The 26,071-nt window shown below is 35.9% G+C and overlaps 1 protein-coding gene across 1 annotated transcript in view; it reads right to left on the bottom strand.

Annotated features, from left to right (window-relative positions):
* The window catches only part of DGKB (diacylglycerol kinase beta), an 898,781-nt gene that overhangs the window by 517,420 nt on the left and 355,290 nt on the right, over positions 1–26,071 (bottom strand). Inside the window, exons 18-19 of the mRNA XM_088833532.1 lie at positions 6,193–6,278; positions 4,500–4,589 (exon numbers count right to left, since the gene is read on the bottom strand). Coding sequence (XP_088689658.1) covers positions 4,500–4,589; positions 6,193–6,278 — 176 coding nt within the window. The remainder of the gene's footprint in view (positions 1–4,499; positions 4,590–6,192; positions 6,279–26,071) is intronic.

Genomic DNA, 26,071 nt, shown 5'->3' on the forward strand with positions numbered 1-26,071 from the left:
AAGAAAATATTAAGTATGTTCCATCTAAACCTCTTACTCCCTTACTCTTCACAGTATTTTTTTTTTGCAATAATTTTCAGAATTTTGTTTGAGGGATTAATTATTGCCAGAAAAAACTGCAAAGGAAATGAAAATAAAGTATTTTTTCAAATGCCCTAAGAAGTCCTACATTTGTACATGTTATATTTTCCAAAATTTGCAATACATTTATAAAAATTAAACTTCCATTCAATAGATTCCAGTGACATTAAGTGAACCAAATGATTATTAGTCGAATAAAGTAATTTCTTTCCCAAATGTTAAGTATAATGATAATTAGTATAATTATAAGAAGGGCTCAGACACTGGGCAAATAACTTGATATCTGGGGTGTAAGAACCCACAAGGTAGGGTTCTTAGTTGCTCAGTTATGTCTGACTCTTTGAGATCCTATGGGCCATAGCCCGCCAGGCTCCTCTGTCCATGGGATTCTCCAGGCAAGAATAACGGAATGAGTTGTCATACCCTTCTCCAGGAGATCTTCCAAATTCAGGGGTCAAACCCATGTCTCTTCTGTCTCCCGCACTGGTAAGCGGGTTCTTTACCACTAGTGCCACCTCCAACTATTTTCCTCAAGTTCTGATGAAGAATCTGAAGTTCTGATGAAGAATCTGAAGCACACTTTTAAGCAACTTGTTCAAAGTTAAACACCTGACAAGAAATAATTCACAGCACTTCAGAGTGTGTGTCTTTATTAGTAAACTCTATCAAATGGCACCCTCATTTTCCTAACAGCTCATCTTGAGCATTGTGCAGTGCCGATGGGCAAGCTGTATCAGCCTATCCCTGAAAATGTCAGTGTGCCCACTTGTTTCATTAGCATGACCACTGCCCTAGCCTGGTCTGTTTTCCTCTAATTTCAGTGGTAATAAAAGTTCTGGTCTCTAAAACTATGCTTCCCCACAGCTCCACATTTTTTTTAGCATTTTTTATGTCCCAAAATTAAGTTATTTTGAAAACGTAAATGTCATTGTGTCACTCTGCTTTTGAAACTCTTCCAAAGTTTTGCTATGTGCTTCAATAACATAAATTTTTTACCATGACCACTAAGACCTACATACTCTGCTCCTACTTCTCTCTCCAACATCATACTATTCCCAACCCCCTCCTGAGGCCATACCTACCCATCACCCAACAAACCCTTAGAGTTACATCATCACTCTTCCTTTGTTCCTTTCAATACAGAGAGCTCTTTCTTTTTCTGCATATTTTAAACCCAGCTTAAAGGTTACTTCTGAAAGGACATCTTCTTGACTGTATAGCTGAACAGTTTCCCTCTGTGCCTTGCTGTGCTAAGTTGCCTCAATCATGTTCGACTCTTTGCAACCCTATGGACGATAGCCCAACAGGCTCTTCTGTCCATGGGATTCTCCAAGCAAGAATACTGAAGTGAGTTGCCATGTCCTCCTCCAGGGGAGTTTCCCTCTATTATTCTCTAAAAATACATCCCGATTCTTTTATAATCTTGACCTTATTTTGTAATTATATATTTCACTATTCACTGATCTATTGCCTGGATACTTAATAAAAATATAATTCTCAAAAAGTAAAAGCCCTTTATTTCTCATTCACTATTTAGCAACCTGAACAGTACCAACATATACTGGATACAAAGAGTTCATCATCAATATACACTCTAACAAATACTATAATCCACCTGTCTCTGTCCACTGATAATAATATCTTTAAAACTGTTTTATAAGGAAATAATTAGAGGAAAATCTGGAACTTCTATAATCAATTTTGAGATTTAAGTCATTTGCCAGTTTGGAACCAAATAAAGTTATTAATTTTCAAACACCAAAAATACTTTTGAGAATATATAAGAAGCCACATGAACAAGTCTCTTCTTTTTAATCAATATACAAATAGTAACACTGGAATATATGAGCATCTCATAAGCAGTGGTTCATTCTATCTATCTATCTTTAGATTCTATACAATTTAACTCATCATTTTAGAATATTCTTTTATTGTTATATCCTAATTGAAAATCACAAATATATTCCATGTTTTTAACTTGGTTTCAAACTCTGTCATATATACAAATACATATACACATTGTAGAGTCCATGTTATCCAGGTACAAATGGAACAACTGTTCTCAAATTTTTCTGTGAATCAAGTTACTTAGGGAGTTTGCTTAAAAAGGAAATCACCTGTGCAGTTTCATCCCTAGAGATTCCAATTCAACATATATGAGGTGAGGTCAGTCCACTGTATCTTTAACAAGCTCCCCAAGGGTTTCTGATTCACATTGTCTTAGTAGACACGTTTCAAACTTCACTGGGTTTAGATGCTAAAAATATTTAGGATTCAGTTCTTGCTTCTTAGCAAATATGGTTTTCTTTGCTTCAATATCTTCAGGTAAGTTTAGCCTATTAATGACATTTCAAATTATTCTAAGATTTCATCTTGAAATATTCTCCATTTTCTCATCTGTTCCATCTACAGTATTCCATTTTTTAGTTCCTTCAGTACTTATCAAGTGACTTCCTATCTCTCGGGCTTTAAACCTGATGTTTCTTATGCCGGTCAAGTACACCTTCAATACTATATGGCTCTGTCATTATCCACCTATTAGAGTACTCCCTATTTTGGGCTTTTCTCTTAGCTCAGACAGTAGAATATCTGCCTGGGATGCAGGAGACATGGGTTCGACCTGGAACAACAGACTGGTTCCAAATCAGGAAAAGAGTACATCAAGTCTGTATATTGTCACCCTGCTTATTTAACTTATATGCAGAGTAAATCATGCAAAATGCAGGGCTGGATGAAGCACAGACTGGAATCAAGATTTCTGGGAGAAATAGCAATAACTTCACATATGCAGATGACACCATCCTTATGGCAGAAATCAAAGAACTAAACAGTCTCTTGATGAAAGTGAAAGATGAGAGTGAAAAAGTTGGCTTAAAACTCAACATTCAGAAAACTAAGATCGTGGCATCCAGTCCCATCACTTCATGGCAATAGATGGGGAAACAATGGAAACAGTGACTGGCTTTATGGGCTCCAAAATCACTGCAGATGATTATAGCAGTCATGAAATTAAAAGACACTTATTCCTTGGAAGAAAAGCCATGATCAACCTCGACAGCATAGTAAAAAGCAGAGACATTACTTTGCCAGCAAAGGTCCATCTAGTCAAAGCTACGGTCTTTCCATTAGTCAGGTATGGATGTGAGAGTTGGACTATAAAGAAAGCTGAGTACCGAAGAATTGGTGCTTTTGAACTGTGGTATTGGAGAAGACTCTTGAGAGTCCCTTGGACTGCAAGGAGATCCAACCAGCCCATCCTAAAGGAAATCAGTCCTGAATATTCATTGGAAGGACTGATGCTGAAGCTGAAGCTCCAATACTTTGGCCACCTGATGCTAAGAACTGACTCATTTGAAAAGAACCTGATGCTGGGAAAGAAGGTGGGAGGAGAAGGGGACAGCAGAGGATGAGATGGTTGGATGGCATCACCGACACAATGGACATGAGTTTGAGTAGGCACTGGGAGTTGGTGATGGACAGGGAAACCTGGCTGTGCTGCAGTCCACGAGGTCGCAAAGAGTCAGTCACAACTGAGCAACTGAACTTATTTGGGGCTTCTCTCTTAGCTCAGACCATAAAGAATCTGCCTGCAATGCAGGAGACCTGGGTTTGATTCCTGGGTTGAGAAGATTCCCTGGAGAAAGAAATGGCAAGGCACTCCAATATTCTTGCCTGGGAATCCCATGGACAGGGAAACCTGGTGATCTACAGTCCACAGGGTCACAAGAGTGGGACACGACTAGTGACTAAACCACCACCACCCCTCAAGTTCTCCCTATTTTACCTTGTCAGTTCCTAAGTAAGGTCATTCCTTATGCTGATTATTATCTTGCTTGTCAGTAAGAAGTCTCACAATTTACATATGACTTCATATTCCTCTAGAATTTAAGGCCCTTTATAAAGCAGATCTTGTGTTCTTTCTATTCTTAACTGTCTATCCCAAGTGCAGAACATACCACGTAGTGCAAAGTGAGTCTCAGAAAATTGGTTACATCTTGTACTCATTCCTGGACAAGTTGTCCTTTCACCTTTCAACATTTTTCCTTTGTGATTCATTCACACAAGTCAGAGTTTTAAAAATACGAACATTATTTTAAATTTAACCCATGCTTACCTCATTTCTTAAGTTGGAAACCCAAAAACGAGAGAAAGAGAAAGTTAGACACTTGCCCTGCCATCTAGTGTATAGTTAGCAATCACAGTCTAACCCTTGGTCCACCATTTGTTTCTCTACCTACCCCAGACTATTGCTCAAAATTATATTACATATCTGACAGCAATTACATTTGCTAAAAGCACATGAAAGCTGTCATGCAGTGAAGAAACACTAAATTTAGTTTATTGAAAGAGGGTGCCCTGCACTATATTACGGTTTTTTAAGATTTTGTTGTTGTTGTTGGTTTGTCATATCTATTTACCTCCTCCCCATCGCAGGCATCTTGCTAGATCATTGCCGGTCCCGAGAGGCAGAATAGCCACTGGAGGATGCTTGACTACATTAGCCTTTTCTGTTTAATTGAAAAATTAAAAAAAAAAATGATCACTGACTGAACAACAATTAAAAACACACACACACACACAAACAGCTTGGCATGGAAGGCATTCTACAGGGTACTCAGAAAAAGTCACATTTTATAGATATATACAATTATAAATTTTGATTAACTTATATGCATTTGTAGCAATTTATAAAAAAAGTAAATACCATAATTCATAGGGTGACAGGAATTTTTAAGACTTGTATGTGAAGAAAGACTTTTAAATATGTTAATTTAGTTAAAAATTGTAGCACGTTTGACTTAACTCCGTTGAAATTCTCAAGGGTGCCGGTATATGCAACACAAGGATATCACTAAAGTGGAAAAGTAGGTTCCTTAGAAAAGTCCTTTGGCAACATCAAGTCTAGGTATACTTTAAGAAAAATATATTTTTAAAAGAGTCGAATTCTAAAAGTTAGTGAAATGCTAACAATGGTCGTGCTGCTCTGTGTCAGAGTCAACAACAGAAGACATTACCAGGTTTTGTTTGAGACTCAAGTTTATATAACATAGTGTTTGGGTTCAGAAAAGATCATATCACTGAAATTTCACATGCTTTTGTTTGAGTCACTGAAGACATCTTGCAAACATATATTACTTTATTTTTCTCCCTTCTCAGCCCCTCAGAGTAAGCATATGTGGTTACCCACATATGGGTAAGGAATGGATTATGTAGGGATGTGCCACAGAATACTACCGAAAGCTTAGATTTTAGGGGCTAATGAAAACCAATAATTCCTACTGTTTTCACTAAAGTTCTTACAAGTCCTCAGAAACTGTTAAGGGACTCCTTAATTTTGGTAGTTCTTGAACTCTGGTTTTGTCCTTAAAATAACTGACATTACTTATTGGAGGGCCAAAAAATACAATTTTCCCTTTTCTTTTCAAAATTAAAAAAAAAGGTTAGTAGATTAAAATTGTTAGGTGCTTACCAAAAGGGTGTTGACAATATGTATTCATTTTTAATCTGAATATTTTTGAGGGTATGAAAAGGTCGAATATTCTCAGCTGCATTGACTGAATAAAACTTTGCTTCTACACATATAGATAATAAAACTTCTTTTGAATTAAGTCTTTCCTTTTTATGAAAGGATCTATTTTTAACAAAGAATTCGTCAGTACATATCTGGAAGTATCTGTGAAAGTCGCTCAGTCGTTTCCAACTCTTTGCAACCCCATGGACTATACAGTCCATGGCATTCTCCAGGCCAGAATACTGGAGTGGGTAGCTGTTCCCTTCCCCAGGGGATCTTCCCAACTCAGGGATCGAACCCAGATCTCCTGCATTGCAAGTGGATTCTTTACCAGCTGAGCCACCAAGGAAGCGGGTTTATTAAATTCCATGAAAAAAATGAATGAGAAGACAAGCACTTCTAGTTATTTGTAAATTATTTTGACTGTTAAAAATCTGAAATACAGAATAAATTAAGCCAGCAACATTCAAGATGTCTAATTGTTATCACTATGTATTTTATTTAACAAAGACATGGATGTGTTAAATAAACAAATGAAATACGCAGAATTTAAGGTTTCCACTCTCACCCAAGCCACATTAAATATGTGTCTTCATTACCTATGCAGTCCAAAATCCACCCTACAGTTCCATCTCCACCGCAGGCTAACACTCTGAAATCAGGAACATCACGGAAAAAGTTTAACCTGAAAAATAAGCATGTTACAGCACATGATTGATATTTAAAAATTAGGACATTTTTATTTTTATATATTTAGCATTTCATCTAATGAAAGATTTAGGTTTTGTTGAAAAACAGTAAACCCTTATCTACAATGAAATTCTGAAATAGAAGTATCAACATGTCCTAATTTAAATATTATCATTATAAATTCCATACTCCATAATATATTTTTCTTTTAACAACTCTAAAGTGAAAAAACAAAATTAACAAATTATAATAATTTTCATTAAGGTACAATCCCATATGTGATATGCAGTTTACCTAGACTATACAGATTATCTAGACATATGTATACAACTTTGTTTTATTTACTAATTTTTACTGACCAACAATTCTCTCTTGAACAATTATATAAATGTGACTAATAGCTCAGTAAAAAATGTCTTTGAGAGTTTTCTGCCTTCTCCCGTACTGGGAGAAATTGATCAGGCTGTATTATCTGAGGTTTCAGCCAACTGTTTTCAGTGTCTCCTTCTGACTTTGAATCTGCGAATAGAAGCCAGGCTTCCTCCTCTCTTTTGACCTCCTTGGCGGTCTTTACCACCCAGGAACACACAAAAATGTCTGGGTTGGTTGCAATAAATGCTCACCACTTCTGCTGCTACTGCATGCAGCATGCTTATTAATGCAACCTACCATGGGGAAAACTACAAAGACAAATAATACATCTAGTCATACAATCAAACATGCCTATTTTCTTGAAAAAAAAAAAACAAGTTTGAAACAGGACAGAATATCTGGGAATGTGTCTCTTTAGTTTTCTAGCCCTGGTGGTAACAATACAACTGGCTCTTCCTATCTGCAGGTTCTGCATCTGTGGATTCAACCAACCAGGAATTGAAAATCTTTAAAAATAAAATCCAGAAAGTTTCCAAAAGTGAAACTTGAATTTGGTAACCACAACTTATTACACAGCATGTATATTGCATTTTACAACAATATACATAGCATTCCCATTTTATTAGGTATTATAAGTAACCTAAAGTTCATTTAAGCATATGTCAACAAATGCCACTTTATGTAAGGGACTCCTGTGGACTTTGCTATCTGGAGAGTCCTGGAACCAATCACCTGTGGATATCAAGGGAAGACTGTATGCAGTCATCTAAGAAAATTTTCTTTAAGATTACATATATAAATGTATACGTCAATTTTATCACACTAGGGCTTCCTTGGTGGCTTGGATAGTAAAGAATCTGCCTGCAGTGCAAGAGACACAGGTTCAGTCTCTGTGTAGGGAAGATCCCATGGAGAAGTACCCAACTCCAGTATTCTTGCCTAGAGAATTCCATGGAGCCTGGCGGGTTACAGTCCATGGGGGTCACAAAGAGTTGGACACGACAGAGCAACTAACACAACATAACATTCTATGATTAAAAACACTGTCATTTCATGTAATTTAAAGTATTTTTAGTGTTTCACTGCCACAAAATAACAGGTATTGTAGTTAATATTGTTTGAATACATTTATTTGAACAAGTGTATCAGTTTTGAAAGCTAACCTTCTAGAAGGGAAATATTCCACTACAACAACACATTACCCTCTGGATGGTTCCCACTATAGAAAATATAAGTGTCCATTTCCTTGAAACTCCAAAACACTACTTATAAACAACTTTATGCTATTTCTTCAATAAGTAAAAAAAAAAAAAAACCACAGTGCTATTACTGTAAAATCACATTCACCTGTTTACTAGTTGATTGAACATATTTTTGTAGGCTCACAGACCTGTGACCTCTCTGTGAATTGCATCATCAAAGCATTGTACCTCTTTCCCCTGAGTTGTATTTTATTCTTATAAACACTAGAAATAATTAGTAATATTTTCATTCAAATTAGCATCATTAAAATTTTGGTTAATGTAATATAAAATGTGTAAATATAATAGTAATGTAAACAAATCAACTGAACCATCACCACCTAGTAACAGGAAACACAGATATTTAGAACACAAAATTGTCCTGTACTTCATTGTGTATTATATTGTGGATATTTACCTTTTGTTAGACACGTTCCAAAATTTTCTTCCAATTATCACTGGGTTAGTTTGCTTAGATTATATATGCAATACAATGTACCAGCTGTCCACCCCAGGGATTAGAACATTTCTAATAACTTACATATCATTCTGTGTTCCTTCCCCATAGGACCCTCCTCCCTTGTTAACAAAGGTGGGCATTATTCTGAATTTCAGGTTATCATGTACATGCCATAAACAACACATTGTTTGTATTTTGCTTTTTATTCACAGCACTGTTATTAAGATTCCTCCATGTAGTAGCTGAATTTCCATCCATGAGTAGTTGAAGTTATTTTATACCTACTGCTGTGTTCAATACCATTTCTGTGCTTATGCTTTTTAAAATCTACTGCATTGGATATTTGGAGTATTTTATATTCTTATAAAAATCCATTTTTGGAAATACTTTCTAATGCACATGGTCGGTGATCAGTCTTGCAGTTTGACAAGATATTAGCAATTGACATCTTATAGTAGTTATAGCAATTTATGTACTTATCAGGAATATTAGAAAAATTGTGCTGAGCCCATCTGCTCTAATACTTGTAATGTCACATTTTTTAAAAAATTTCATGTGTTTCCTCATATGTGCAATGTCTTCCCCATCTTTACTCCTTATTTCTTGCTGATTTGCAAAAATTCTTTACTTTTTCTTAATTTTAATCCTTTTGAGGATTTGTTTAACTTGTGGTTTTATGCAGATACTTCCTACAGGATGAAAGCTTCTTCTTTTACTTTCTTAAATGTGTATTTTAACAAACAAGATTTTCATTTTAATGTACTGAAATTTACCCATCTTAAGATAAGTGGCTAGCACTCTAGCTTGTTTTGTGTAACAAAATAGTTGTTTCCTCAGTGGTCAGAAGAGAACACATTTACTCTCTTAAAATTTCAGTTCTATTTTTGACAAAGAAATTGTCTGTAGCGATGTGAGACAGGATGGTATTAAGTATTAACATAGAAGAGAATTTATATTATACAAGAAATATTCACAGCATTCTACACTGGTTGTGTCAGAAACGGATCCCATGCTTTTCCTTCTTCACTACCTTTCTTCTTCTTCTACCCTCCCTCTTTCTCTTTTTCCATTTCTCCCTTTCTCACTTCATTTCTTCCTTCCTTTAAGCTATTGTGCAACAATTTCCATCCATAAATCCATCTCCATGTTTTGGATAACTCAATATCACTCAGATCTATCATGAATCAAATTTCCGTATGTGGGTATTTTTCTTTTAGACTCTATTCTATTTTATTCATGACTGTGTCCATCTCTGCACAGTACCACACTATTATAATAGTACAGCTTTATAGTTAGTCTATATCCCATTGAGCATGAAAAATTTTAGCTATTATTTCTCTTTTGCTTTTCTATATACATACTGAATTTAATTTCTCATATTCCATAAAAGTAAAAATAAAGACACAAAAAACATTATATTTTTAAAAATTGGAGTTACATGAAGCCTATGTATGATGTTATTTATTTCCTCATCCATGGATATAGGATGTTTTGGTTTACTCTTTAAAATCCTTAAATTTTTAAAATTTTTTGCTTGCAAGTCTTTGTTACATTTATTCTTAGATGGTTTGTAGTTTGTGTTAGTATCTTAAACTTTTAAACTGTTTATTAATGTTTTTGTTGCTGGCATGTAAAACACATTTGACTTGACATTATTGATCTTATAAACAGCCACATTATTCTTCAATTTTTCTATTTCCTATATTTTATTTGTAGACTTATTTGGATTTCTGTATAAACAACTGTATCATGTGCTAATGACAATGGTACTGATACTGATCTTCAATCCTTATAATTGTTATTTCTCTCCCTGTCTTGTTGTGCTGGCCATGGATGGCTTCAAAAATTTGCTGAATTAGAGCATACATATCTTCTTCCTGAAATTAAATGGAATACTTTCAGAATTTCCCCATTTAGGATGATGTCTGTTGTAGGCATTTTCTTCTTTTCTTTTTTGAGTGACATCTTAGATAAGGTTAATAAAATTTTCTTCAATTCTTTTATATAGAAGGAACTTATAATTCAATGTTAATATTCTCTGTACCTTGTGAAATACTGATATGATTCAATTAATTGGTAACGTGGGAGTATAAATTTACATATTTATGCATCACTAAACCATTCTGGAAAAGAGTCTGATGCTGGGAGGGATTGGGGGTGGGAGGAGACAGGGACGACAGAGAATGAGATGGCTGGATGGCATCACCAACTCTATGGACATGAGTTTGAGTGAACTCCGGGAGTTGGTGATGGACAGGGAGGCCTGGCATGCTGTGATTCATGGAGTCGCAAAGAGTCGGACACGACTGAGCAACTGAACTGAACTGAACTGAAACCATTCTTACTATACTTGCATGTTCTCAAATTGACACTATTTATTAACATTTTTATAGAGAATTGGGTTTGGTTTGCTAACATTTTATTTACAACTTTTCATGTATATTCATGGACACAACAGATTTAATATATTTTTCTTCATACCACCTCTAATTTTTATCAAATTATTCCACCTCATAAAACCCCTTGCAGACTATGCCCTTATTTTGGAGTATCTGTATATTAAAATTGTCAGCACTTGCAGATCAACTATCCAATTTCTAGTGAGTCTTTGATATTTTTTAATTAAGAGGTATTAAATATTACAATTCCTTTAATAATTATTGAAAGAGATAATATTTTCTAATTCTTCCTAAATTAGTTTATACCAACTATATTTCTGTATTAATTTGTCTGTCTCCTGTGTTTTCAAAGACCACATTAAAGTCTATAAAAGCTTTTCAAATATGCCAGTATCTGAAATGTTTACCATAACCGTTTCAAGTAAAAGCCTAATCACCCATATGACTCACCATTGCTCTTCTATTCCATGATGATGTTTCATCTGTTATTCATTCTTGTTTTCCTTTAAAATAGTCATCTTTGGTTCTTCTGCAACATCCTACCCCCAAACATAAACTGCGTGTGACTGTCAGATCCGCTTACTCTCTGCAAATTGATTGCTAAATGGACTGAAAAACTGACCTCTCTATCTTTACTTCTTATTCTACTCCATCCATGCAGTTTTCCCTAGAGATGAATTCATTACTTACTTCATTCATTCCTTGAACACCAGGTGTGTGTTAGTCTCTCAGTCATATCTGACTCTTTGTGATCCCAAGGACTGTAGCCTGCCACTCTCCTCTGTCCATGGGATTCTTTAGGAAAAGAATACTAGAATGGGTTTAATTCCCTTCTCCAGGGCCTTAAATAGTAGCCTTAGGTGAGCTTCAGTTTTGTATCTTTAAAATGGAATTAATACCCCCTGCTTTATTTGCCTGTTTTGTGGAATAAACAAAGGATGTTATAAATTTAACTGTATTATAAGCCAAGCTCTGTAGAGACACCCAAGACAGACAGGTCATGTTGGAGAGTTCTGACAAAACATGGTGCCCTGGAGAATGGAGTGGCAAACCACTTAGCATTTTTTCCTTGAGAACCCCATGAACAGGATGAAAAGGCAAAAAGATATGACACTGAAAGATGAACCCTCCAGCTTGGCAGATGTACAATATGCTACTGGAGAAGAGCAGAGAAATAATTCCAGAAGGAATGAAAAGGCTGAGCCAAAGTGGAAATGACACCCAGTTGTGGATGCGTCTGGTGGTGAAAGTAAAGTCTGATGCTGTAAAGAACAATATTGCATAGAAACCTGGAAGGTTAGGTCCGTGAATCAAGGTAAACTGAAAGTGGTCAGACAGGAAATGGCAAGAGTGAACATCAGCATTTTAGAAATCAGTGAACTAAAATGGACGGGAATGCGTGAATTTAATTCAGATGACCATTATACCTACTGCTTTGGACAAGAATCCCATAGAAGAAATGAAGTAGCCCTCATAGTCAACAAAAGAGTACAAAATGCAGTACCTGGGTGCAATCTCAAAAATGAAAGAATGATCTCAGTTCATTTCTAAGACAAACCATTCAATATCATAGTAATTCAAGTCTATGTGCCAAACACTAATGCTGAAGAAGCTGAAGTTGAATGGTTCTATGAAGACCTACAAGACCTTCTAGAACTAACACCCCAAAAAGATGTCCCTTCATCATAGGGGATTGGAATGCAAAGTAGGATGTCAAGACATACCTGGAGTAAGAGGCCCATTTGGCCTTGGAGTACAAAATGAAACAGGGCAAAGGATAACAGAATTTTGCCAAGAGAACGCACTGCTCATAACAAATACTCTCTTCCAACACAAGGTACGACTCTACACATGAACATCACCAGATGGTCAATGCCAATATCAGATTGATTATCTTCTTTGCAGCCTAAGATGGAGAAGCTCTATACAGTCAGCAAAAACAAGACTGGGAGCTGACTGTGTTTCAGATCATGAACTCTTTATTTCAAAATTCAGATAAATTTGAAGAAAGTAGGGAAAACCACTAGCCCATTCAGGTATGACCTAAATCAAATCCCTTATGATTATACAGTAGAAGTGACTAATAGATTCAAGTGATGAGATCTTAAAGTATGCCTGAAAAACTATGGATGGAGGTTTGTAACATGGTACAGGTGGTGGTGATCAAATCATGCCCCAAAAAGAAATGCAAAAAGGCAAAATGGTTGTCTGACACCTTACAAATTGCTGAGAAAAGAAAAGGGAAAGGCAAAGGAGAAAAGGAACAATATGCCCATCTGAATGCAGAGTTCCAAAGAATCGCAAGAAGAGATAAGAAAGCCTTCTCAAGTGGACAGTGAGGAGAAATAGAGGAAAACAACAGAATGGGAAAGACTAGAGATCTCTTCAAGAAAATTACAGATACCTAGAGAATATTTCATGCAAAGATGGGCATGATAAAGGATAAAAAGAGTGTGAACTAACAGAAGCAAAAGAGATTAAGAGGAGATGGCAAGGATATACAGGAGAATTGTACAAAAAAGGTCTTAATGATGCAGATAACCAGGATGGTGTAGAATCAGACATCCTAGAGTGTGAAGTGAAGTGATCCTGAGGAAGTATTACTAAGAGCAAAGCTAGTGGAGGTGCCATTCCAGTTGAGCTATTTCAAATCCTAAAATATGCTGTTAAGCTGCTTCACTCAATATGCAGCAGTTCTGGAAAACTCAGCAGTGGTAGCAATTGGAAAAGGTCAGTTTTCATTCTACTCCCAAAAAGGTCAATACCAAAGAACATCAAACTACTGCACAAGTGCACTTATTTCACATTCTAACAAGGTAATGCTCAAAATCCTTCAATCTGGGCCTCAATAGTATGTGAACCTAGAACTTCCAAATGTACAAGCTGCATTTAGAATAGGCAGAGGAAACAGAGATCAAATTGCCAACATCTATTGGATCATAAAGGAATTCCCGAAAAACATGTATTTCTGTTTCATGGACTACACGAAAGCCTTTGACTGCGTAGATCACAACAAACTGTGGAAAATTCTTAAAGAGATGGGAATACCAGACCACCTTACCTACCGCCAGAGAAACCTATACGCAGGTCAAGAAGCAACAGTTAGAACTGAACATGGAAGAATGGACTGGTTCAAAATTGGGAAAGGAGTACCTCAAGGCTGTATATTGTCAACCTGCTTATTTAACTTCTATGTAGAGTGCATCTTGTGAAATGCCAGGCTAGATGAAGCTCCAGGTGGAATCAAGATTGCAGGGAGAAATATCAATAACCTCAGATATGCAGCTGACACGTTCTTAATGGCAGAAAACAAAGAGGAACTAAAGAGCCCCTGATGAAAGGAAAAGAGGAGTGTAAAAAAGCTGGCTTAAATCTCAACATTCAAAAAACTAAGATCAAGGCATCTGGTCCCATCACTTCATGGCAAATAGATGGGGATACAGTGAAAACAGACTTTATTTTCTTGGACTCCCAAATCACTGCAGATGGTGACTGCAGCCATAAAATTAAAAGACACTTGATCCTTGGAAGAACTATGATAAACCTAGATAGCATATTAAAAAGCAGATATGTTACTTTGGCAACAACGGTCCATATAGTCAAAATTTGGCTTTTCCAGTAGTCATGTATGGATATGAGAGTTGGACCATAAAGAAGGCTGAGCACTGGAGAACTGATGCATTCAAACTATGGTATCGGAGAAGACTCTTGAGAGTCCCTTGCACAGTAATGAGATCAAACCAATCAGTCCAAAGGAAATCAACCCTTAATATTCATTAGTAGGACTGATGCTAAAGATGCAACTCCAAAACTTTGGTCATCTGATGCGAATAGCCAACCCATTGGAAAAGACCCTGATGATGGGAAATATAGAAGGCAGGTGGAACAGGGGACATAGAGGATAAGATGGTTGGATGGCATAACCGATTCAATAGACATAAGTTTCAGCAAATTCCAGGAGACCATGAAGGACCAGGAAGCCTGGTACACTGCAGTCCATCACGTCGCGAAGAGTCAGACACTACTGAGCACTGAACAGTGACAACAATCCAGAGATATTATTAATTTAAGAATTTTCTCTTTATGAAAAGTAGTAAATATATTTTATAAATCAAATTGTCCCTCCTCTATTTTACCACCTTCTTCACCCATCATGTTCTGACAAAACAGCCTTTTCTAGGAGCAAAGCTGGACAGTGATGAAAGTCCTATCTCCCAGCAGAAACTACTGGGAGACCTACTTATGGCAATGGGGACAGAAAGTGCATAGGAAAACAGCTCTGCCTGAGAACAAAGGCAAGAGACTTGGCAGAGTCAAAATGCAAGACTTTGTGTGACAAACATTTTTTAAAGCAAATCAATGATTCTTGAGTTTTCAGTGTTCATCATTATAGCACTGACTCTCTTAGAGTATTTGTTATTTATACCTGATAGCTAAACTCCTATGAGCAAGATCCTATGTAATGTTACGGTTAAGTAACTCTGTGTCGAATGCCTTCACACTTAAAAAAAAAGTGAGTATTAAGATCAAGATGGTTAATGCCACTAAAAGCAAGTAAAAGTATTTCATCTAAGGTTCAGAAGTCTACTTTTCATTTTAAGTAAGTATTAGGATAAAACAGGTATAGAAAAATTAGGAAGTTTTCATTTGTGCCTGATAACAATATCTAAAAAAGTACACCAGAAAAACTTGCTAAGAGAGAAGAAAAATTGCAGCACTGATTCCATTATCTTGGAAAATGTCTTATGACTAGATTTTTTAAAGGACAATATGTAGGCATTTCTTTTAATTCCAGTTTCACATTTTATTATTCATAGAAAATAAGTGACACTGCCATTTGTATATAATTTTGATATATCAGATTGAGCATATAAACTTATTATTATTAAAATGTACATATTGTATATTATATATTGCTAAATTATATTCTTTGATACTTGTAGGAAATCAATGTGAGACTGATAAATATTGTTAGCATAATGATCCAGGGTGAATGCTTATTTCATTGTACATATTCACTTCTTTGCATTAAGGATCCAAAATAAGGGCTTCCCTGATAGCTCAGTTGGTAAAGAATCCACCTGCAATGCAGGATACCCTGGTTTGATTCCTGGGTCGGGAAGATCTGCTGGAAAAGGGATAGGCCAGCCACTCCAGTATTCTTGGGCTTCCCTTGTGGCTCAGCTGGTAAAGAATCTACCTGCAATGAGGGAGTCCTTGGTTCAATCCCTAGGTTGGGAAGATCCCCTGGAGAAGGGAAATGCTACCCACTCCGGTATTCTGGCCTGGAGAATTCCATGGACTGGAATTTCATTTTTTCCTTCCCTTTGTTTAAAATGGTTTACTTCAAGAATTTGCCTTTATAAAGGTCTCAGTTCAGTTCAGTTCAGTTCAGTCACTCAGTCGTGTCCGACTCTTTGCGACCCCATGAATCACAGCACGCCAGGCCTCCCTGTCTTCACCAACCCCCGGAGTTCAACATTTTGATTTGAACATTTTGAGCCAGAAACAAGCATATTTAACTCTTATTATTCAGCTCAATTCATATTCATACGTCTCTTCTCCAGTAGATCTTCCCAACCCAGGAATTGAACCAGGGTCTCCTGCATTGCAGGCAGATTCTTTTCCAACTGAACTATCAGGGAAGCCCTCATATACACAGATACATATTTTTCTTGTGGCTCATATTATTCTTACACTTATAAGATTAGATGACTTCACAACTGTCTCACTAAAATCAGGCAAAAATTTTTGGTCTGTGATGTTATGGTTTGCAACTATTTTCTTTTTGGTCTAAAAAAACCAATTCTTAATACCTTCCACCTTGATTTAGGATACCCACACTATGTCTATACATACTTTGATATCATTGATATTATTGCTGTTGTTGCAGCCAATTTGAAAAAAACCTATGCATTTTTATATATTAAAAATATATATTTGGAAAGGCATATATATATATGAAATGTAATTAAAATATTTTTCAGTTTGTAAGTCACACACAACACAGGTAAAACTAACAATTTTAGAATGAATGATAAGGGGTTTAATTTAGCCAGAAATTACACATATTTCCTGATCTTTCAAAGTTAACTTGGAAAAACTCATGCTACTTCTTAATACTATCAATTGGAAAGCACAGAGATATAATCTGTGGTACAAACAACAGTCTAAACCCCTAACATGTAGCAGTAAAAGTGATTACTTTGTTTGGGTCTTTTTGGCAAGGCCACTCAAATCCATTCTGTTATCCCAATTTTTAATAATTAGGATGAATTTTATTTCATATGCATCAGATCATTTTACCAAGTGAACTTCAGAATGTGAAGTAAGAAGTTATTCTAAATTAGGAAATAATCTAGACATATATAAAGATAAAATTTTACTTTGACTAATATCAAATACAAAAGGATAATTATATCTATAGAAAGGGATACATTTAATCAAAAATCCATATACCTAAAAAAAATTTATGAATGATATAGGACCTGCATCAATTATCTTATTTAATATGCATTTATTAACAACAACTGTTTACCAGAAACAGTTTTTATTTGTGCCTGATAACAATATCTAAAAGGGTTACAGTCCAGAGACTCAAAAGCAGGTAGAGTCCTTGCCATCAAGTATCTTAATTGAGAAGGCAGACAAGAAAACATACAGTTCACATCACTATGGGATGTTTTCTGAAAAAAAGTTAATGCATTTAATGCAGATTAGCGAAAAGAGAATACATGCATAGGAAAGTGAATTTTTTTTCCATTCAGTTATAGTCAGTGAGCAAGTTTGGAAAAGAATGAGAGAATGAAATGTATAAAATGTAAATCTGAGATGAAGTCAGGAGGAGAAGGGGACGACAGAGCATTAGATGATTCGATGACATCACCAACCCGATGAACATGAGTTTAAGCAAGCTCCAGGAGTTGGTGAAAGACAGGGAAGCCTGGTATGCTGCAGTCTATGGCGTCGCAAAGAGTCGGACGTGACTGAGCAACTGAACTGAATTTAACTAATGGGACATTAGGAATTGTAGACTAATTAGTAAAATAAGTCTACATAGGGAGATAAATCTGAGATGCAAGAAAATATTCATAAGGAATCCATGAACACTTGATGATCAAAATCATGAAATGAGAATAGGTTCCCTTAAAAACTAAAACCAGAGCTACTGTATGATCCAGCAATCCCACTTTGGGGCATATATACAAAGAAAACTATAACTTGAAAACATACGTGCAACCTTATGTTCATTGCAGCACTGTTTACAATAGCCAAGAAATGGAAGCAACCTAAATGTCCATTGACAGATGAATGGATAAAGAAGATGTGGTTTTATATATATATATATATTATATATAATATATTATATATATATGATTATTATTAGGGTTAGAGGTGTGTGTGTGTATACATATGTATGTATGCATGTGTATATATATATTTATATATATATGTATACAGAGTTGGGAAGGTAAGTAGCTATACATTTGTACAGAGATTTTCTAATGAAAAATCAGAGTGTCCTCAAGTTTACATGTTGCTCACATTTTTGCAACTCTGCAATGACCTAGGAATTGTTATTCTGTTTTCCCCTTTGGTCTTGAACCTCTCTCCTCTAAACATTCCTGTTTAATCTGTGATTATAACACTTTAATCATCACACATGCTTCCAAACACTAACCCATATTATTTTATGCAGAGTAGTCATATATTAAGAGAGCTTACATACTTGAGATACAAAGCCAGTAGTATAGGAATAGCTCAATATGTAGCAATGAGATGAGGTGGATATAAATAGAGTAACAAAGAAGCAAGAGGAGCAGGCACCCAGAACTGAAGCTGAATATACCTTACGCAGGAGGAGAGATGCCTCTTCAGTGAGAAAACAGGGAAGGAAGTCAGGATGGGTATGAATATCAACGTGTTCATCAGGGCAGGAGTAATGAAAATAAATTGAGATAATTTACTTCCCATGGCCTCTGATTGATAAATTAGGATTAAGGATGAATACTGATTTTCTGGAATGTGATGTTTAGAAAACTTGGAAATCCTCTTTAAAAAAGTATGCAAAAATGTATACAAATTTAGGTGTATATAGATTATATATAAATCAATATATAATATACACATAACATTTATTAAAATAAATCACAACACTGAAAATTTAAGGTAGCTCATAGATATTATAAAATCTAGATTTTATATAATTAATTATATTAATTAGCTTGATATACTTAAATTTTTTCATTTGATTGGCTTTTCATATGAACAATTTTGAACAATAATTTTACGAAAAAATGAAAAGATCAAATTGTATATTTCTATAAGCTGATTGCCTCCATATCAGATTATCTTAAACTTGAGTTTTACAGTTTTACATTGATAAGGAGGGCATAATCTGAAAAAGTCGAGCCAGTATAGTGTTATCCATAGAGATTTTAAAGACTTCATTACCTCAGTGACCTAAGATTTGAGTCTTACTTTTTTCCCCCCAAAGGTCCCTTAGTGTCTGCAGAATCAGTAAGAGAGTGATTGAATAATTTGTGAATGTGTGTGAGCATGTGCATATGCATACAACTTGACAATTAAGGCTTTCATTGTAATTCATAAGATGGTTAAAGTGTCTGTGAAAGCAATTATGATTTCTGTGCATGCCACAACCAATTCAAAGCATATATTTTTATCTATGTTTCTTACTTTTGTAAAAAACACTTTTGCCATAATGATGTGGTTTACCAAGATGTATATTTAAATTATCACCACAAAAGCAAATAATTTAATCTTCAGGGCTATACATTTTAACTGAGTCTATGATAACATTATCAATGATGTCCAGTGTTTTCCATCATTGAAACGAACTTCCAAAAACTTGATTGAGAGTTCACAAATTGAATAAACTAAAATAATAATTGCAATAAATGAATTTTCTATTTAAAACATTATGATCCCTCTGATTTAAAAATGGCGTTACTTTATGTTTTAAAAGTTTTTCTTTTACTTATATAACCAAAATTTTAATAAACATTCTTATGTATAACACATAAAGAAAGCTTGAAATAAAAAATACACATTAATTTAAAAGTCACACTATATCTAAATGAAAAAATCATATTTAAAATGTGCACACGTGCTAAGTCACTTCAGTTGTGTCTGATTCTGTGCAATCCTATGGACTACAGCCTGCCAGGCTCCTCTGTACATGGGATTCCCAGGCAAGAATGAATACTGGAGAGGGTTGCCATGCCCTCTTCACGAGCATCTTCCCTACCCAGGGATCGAACCTGCATCTCTTATGTCTACCTGAATTGGCAGGAGGGTTCTTTACCATGAGCACCATGTGGGAAGCCCCATATTTAAAACAGTGACATGCAAACAGATTTTCTACAATTTAAAAGATGCCTTCAAGCAGAGAACTCACTATTAATTTGAAACAGATACTGATGCTTCTTTAGCATATTTGTGTTTATGATTTCCATGTGGTCCATGATATCACTAGAGTTCCCATCACAAATGGAATAGATTGATAAATATTTCATACAAATTATGTATTCATCATCAATACTTTTTAAAACACAAATTCAGAACTTAATTTTTCATTTAATATGCATTTTCCTTTTTGAGAAATATTTGCTGAAAAGTTTTATTGCAAAATAAAAATGGATTATATAAAAGTATTTTTTTAATTGGAGAGGCTCAACACAATATTTATGTATGACATATTTGTTTAATAAGACACCTAGGAAGAGTATTCAAACGTCATTAAACATACTTAGCAGACTGTTCAACTTCTCTTCCTCACATAAATTTCATGTCCATCTATTCTATGATTTCTCAATTCTACACTGACAATGCTGATTATTATATCTGTTCCCCTTTGCATCTTACAAGGAGATGAGAGGCACAGGCCACAGCATAATGGACTAGCATAATAAGTATACCAGTCAGCCAACAACGTTTTCCAGTGACCATTGAATTTTATCTTTGAAATCCATGTATATTGTATTTCAGAAGAAATTGTTGCTTTTACATGGGAAGAGTTGGGAAAAAAGTTTTTTTTCTGCTTTTTTAGATGAAATAATTATAAGTCAAAGTTAAAACTCTGTTCATTAGATGTGTTCATGAACTCTGTTCATTAGACATCTTGCATCCTATTAGAGGATAACAGTAGAAGCATGATGAACAAATTAGACAAATTGCAAACCCCTCAAGTTTATTATAATGTACCCATTAATAATGATACTTATATTAAAAATACAAAATTCTTATGTCAATACTAAATTGGGTTGGATGCTGGAACACCAGGAATAAACCAGGAGAATCCCAGGTAAAATGAATTATTATGGTCACAGTAGCTGTAAGACCCTATGTGATCTGACCCATCAGTACTATCCTAATATCTCTATTCATTCTGCTCCAGCCACCCTGACCTCCCTGCTAATGTTTCCCAATTATGTCGAATATTCTCCAGTCATGATGCTTTTGCTCTTTCCTCTGCTTTAAATGTTATTACATCTCCTGTACTGGCAGACAGGTTCTTTACCACTAGTGCCTCCTTCGCTCACCTCCTTCATGTCTATACTCAGTGGGTCCTTCCCTGCTCAGCCTATTTAAAACAACCATCACAGAACACTGACTACCAATGTACACTCTTTGCCTTCCCTGCTGACATGTATATATTTTATTACTTTAATGTGTGCTTTTTCTACTAAAATATAAGACTATGAGAGCAGAAAGTGTTGTCTCTTTTGTTCATAGTGGGTTGGCAATGCTAAGACTTTTTCCTGGCAACTGGTAGCCACTGAATTAATATATGCTGAATCAATTTACATTACTAATATTAAATATATATATATACACATACATGTTATTATTAAACTACCATTTCACACTTAGTTGTTGCATCATTATTCTGTTTAGAGTGGACTACAGTTAATAGTTCAGTAATTATTTCTAATTAAATTATAGGAGTAGTTTACTGAACTATCATTAATAAATGATTCTGAGATAATCATCTGCTATGAGTTTTCTTATTTTCACTCATTAGTAAGACATTGCTATTTGACTCCCTGGGGCTGACAATAAAGTTGTGCCAGCGAGCTTGCTTAACAGACTTAGTAACAGCAAACTGAGGATAGTCAACTAAAATAGCTTATGATACTTATTAGAAAGTTGACTTTTGTAAAATAAAATAAGCAACAGGTAAAATGATATAGACAAATGAATCATTCATTTCCAACAGCCAATTTAGGAGAAAATGTCATTTTTTTTACAGTGTTCAACAAATTTGGATAAGTAATCACTTCTAACAATAGCTTAGGATCTATAACCTGTTGTTCAGCTATTATTTTCTCTGTGAAATGAATAATAAAAGTTCAGATTTTCAACATCCTTAAAGTCATAATCAATTTGTTGATGTCTGTGGAAAGTGACTAGAGAGCTGTAATACCCAAAATTCTTTTGCAAGACTGGAAGTTATATGACTTTGTTAACTCTAGGAGCATGTTGTGTTTTTGTTACTTGTCTAACCTGCAGATCTTTAGTACAGACGCATAGATTGATTCTCAGACTCAGTTGCTAAAACAGAATTATGATCAAGGCAGAGACAGAATTATGCTCTCACATTTAATTCAGGGGTTGCAAAATCATCTACAGCATATTTTATGATTAATTATGATTGAAAAGGTAAGTTGAGAACTTTATTCTTACTCTAGCAAAGCAATGCTTATTTTTCTGGAAATTTCCAGTAGAGCCTTACTTCACACTGTATAATAGGCTCCAGTTTAATCTACCTCATTAGAAATGATTCAAATGTGTTCTTTTTAATAGCTGAGTAATATTCCATTGTGTATAAGTACCACAGCTTTCTTATCTATTTGTCTGCCAATGGACATTTAGGTTGCTTCCATGTCCAAGCTATTGTAAACAGTGCTACAATGACATTGGGGAAAACATGTCTCTTTCAATTCCAGTTTCCTCAGTGTGTATGCCCAGCAGTGGGATTGCTGGGTCATATGGCAGTTCTTTATGGAATCTCCAACCTGTTCTCCATAGTACTTGCTTGCATTCCCACCACCAATGTAACAGGGTTCCCTTTTCTCCATACCCTCTCCAGCATTTATTGTTTATAGACTGTTTAATAGCAGCCATTCTGACCAGAGAGAAATGGTACCTTATTGTGGTTTTGATTTGCATTTCTCTGATAAAGAATATGTTGACAATCTTTTCATGTGTGTTAGCCATCTGTATGACTTCTTTGGAGAAATGTCTGTTTAAATCTTTGGCCCATTTTTTGAATTGGGTTGTTTAATTCTCTGGTACTGAACTGCTTGCATATTTTTTATATTTATTCATTGTCAGTTGCTTCATTTCCTATTTTTTTCTCCTATTCTGAAGGATGTCTTTTTACCTTGCTTATAGGTTCCCGTGTTGTGCAAAGTGTTTAAGTTTAATTAGGTCTCATTTGTTTATTTTTGCTTTTATTTCCATTATTCTGTGAGGTGCGTCATAGAGGATCCTGCTGTGATTTATGTCAGAGGGTGTTTTGTCTATGTTTTCTTCCAGCAGTTTTATAGATTCTGGTCTTCCATTTAGATCTTTAATCCATTTTGAATTTATTTTTGTGTATGGTGTTAGAAAGTGTTCTCATTTCACTCTTTTACACATGGTTGACCACTTTTCCCAGAACCACTTGTTAAAGAGATTGTCTTTTCTCCATTGTATATTCTTGCCTCCTTTAACAAAGATAAGGTATCCATCAGTTCAGTTCAGTCACTCAGTTCTGTCTGACTCTTTGCAGCCCAATGAATCACAGCACGCCAGTCCTCCATTTCCATCACCAACTCCCAGAGTTCACTCATGTCCATCGGGTCAGTGATGCCATCCAGTCATCTTCATTCTCTGTCGTCCCCTTGTCCTCATGCCCCCAATCCCTCCCAGCATCACAGTCTTTTGCAGTGAGTCAACTCGTCGCATGAGGTGGCCAACGTATTGGTGTTTCAGCTTTAGCATCAGTCCTTCCAATGAACACCCAGGACTGATCTCACTTAGGAAGGACTAGTTGCATCTCCTTGAAGTCCAAGGGACTCTTAAGAGTCTTCTCCAACACCACAGTTCAAAAGCATCAATTCTTCAGCGATCAGCTTTCTTCACAGTCCAACTCTCACATCCATACATGACCACTGGAAAAAACATAGCCTTGACTAGACGGACATTTGTTGGCAAAGTAATGTCTGCATTTTAATATGCTGTCTAGGTTGGTCATAACTTTCCTTCCAAGGAGTAAGCGTCTTTTAATTTCATGGCTGCGATCAGCATCCACAGTGATTTTGGAGCCCCCAAAAATAAAGTCTGACACTGTTTTCACTGTTTCCCTGTCTATTTGCAATGAAGTGATGGGACCATATGCCATGATCTTAGTTTTCTGAATGTTGTGCCTTAAGCCAACTTTTTAAATCTCCTCTTTCACTTTCATCAAGAGGCTTTTTAGTTCCTCTTCACTTTCTGCCATAAGGGTGGTGTCATCTGCATATCTGAGGTTATTGATATTTCTCCTGGCAATCTTGATTCCAGCTTGTACTTCTTCCAGCCCAGCGTTCCTCATGATGTACTCTGCATATAAGTTAAATAAGCAGGGTAACAATATACAACCTTGACATACTCCTTTTACTATTTGTAACCAGTCTGTTGTTCCATGTCCAGTTCTAACTGTTGTTTCCTGACCTGCATACAGGTTTCTCAAGAGGCAGGTCAGGTGGTCTGGTATGCCCATCTCTTTCAGAATTTTCCATAGCTTATTTTGATACACACAGTCAAAGGCTTTGCCATAGTCAACAAAGCAGAAATAGATGTTTTTTCTGGAACTCTCTTGCTTTTTACATGATCCAGCGGATGTTGGCAATTTGATCTCTGGTTCCTCTGCCTTTTCTAAAACCAGCTTGAACATCTGGAAGTTCACAGTTCACATATTGCTGAAGCATGGCTTGGAGAATTTTGAGCATGACTTTACTAGCATGTGAGATGAGTGCAATTGTGTGGTAGCTTGAGCATTGTTTGGCATTGCCTTTCTTTGGGACTGGAATGAAAACTGTCCTTTTCCAGTCCTGTGGCCACTGCTGAGTTTTTCAAATTTGCTGGCATATTGAGTGAGGCACTTTCACAGCATCATCTTTCAGGATTTGAAATAGCTCAACTGGAATTCCGTCACCTCCACTAGCTTTGTTCGTAGTGATGCTTTCTAAGGCCCACTTCACATTCCAAGATGTCTGGTTCTAGGTGAGTGATTACACCATCGTGATTATCTGGGTCGCAAAGATCTTTTTTGTACAGTTCTTCTGTGTATTCTTGACACTTCTTCTTAATATCTTCTGCTTCTGTTAGATCCATACCATTTCTGTCCTTTATCGAGCCCATCTTTGCATGAAATGTTCCCTTGGTATCTCTAATTTTCTTGAAGAGATCTCTTGTCTTTCCTATTCTGTTCTTTTCCTCTTTCTTTGCACTGATCGCTGAGGAAGGCTTTCTTATCTCTCCTTGCTGTTCTTTGGAACTCTGCATTCAGATGCTTATATCTTTCCTTTTCTCCTTTGCTTTTCGCTTCTCTTCTTTTCACAGCTATTTGTAAGGCCTCCTCAGAGAGGAGGAGCATTACAATGCTTTTTTGCATTTCTTTTCCATGGGGATGGTCTTGGTCACTGTCTCCTGTACACTGTCATGAACCTCTGTCCATAGTTCATCAGGCACTCTATCTATCAGATCTAGTCTCTTAAATCTATTTCTTACTTCCACTGTATAATCATAAGGGATTTGAGTTAGGTCATATCTGAGTGGTCTAGTGGTTTTCCCTACTTTCTTCAATTTAGTCTGAATTTGGCAATAAGGAGTTCATGATCTGAGCCACAGTCAGCTCCCGGTCTTGTCTTTGCTAACTCTATAGAGCTTCTCCATCTTTGGTTGCAAAGAATATAATCAATCTGATTTCAGTGTTGACCATATGGTGATGTCCATGTGTAGAGTCTTCTCTTGTGTTGTTGAAAGAGGGTGTTTGCTATGACCAGTGCGTTCTCTTGACAAAACTCTTTGCCCTGCTTCATTCCGTGCTCCAAGGCCAAATTTGCCTGTTACTCCAGGTGTTTCTTGACTTCCTGCTTTTGCATTCCAGTCCCCTATAATGAAAAGGACATCTTTTATGGGTGTTAGTTCTAAAAGGTCTTGTAGGTCTTCATAGAACCATTCAACTTCAGCTTCTTCAGTGTTACTGGTTGGGGCATAGGCTTGGATTACTGTAATATTGAATGGTTTGCTTGGAAACGAACAGAGA

The sequence above is a fragment of the Moschus berezovskii genome, chromosome 3 (genome assembly GCF_049115385.1).
Source record: "Moschus berezovskii isolate FMDL1 chromosome 3, NW_MosBer_1.0, whole genome shotgun sequence".
Taxonomy (NCBI): Eukaryota; Metazoa; Chordata; class Mammalia; order Artiodactyla; family Moschidae; genus Moschus; species Moschus berezovskii.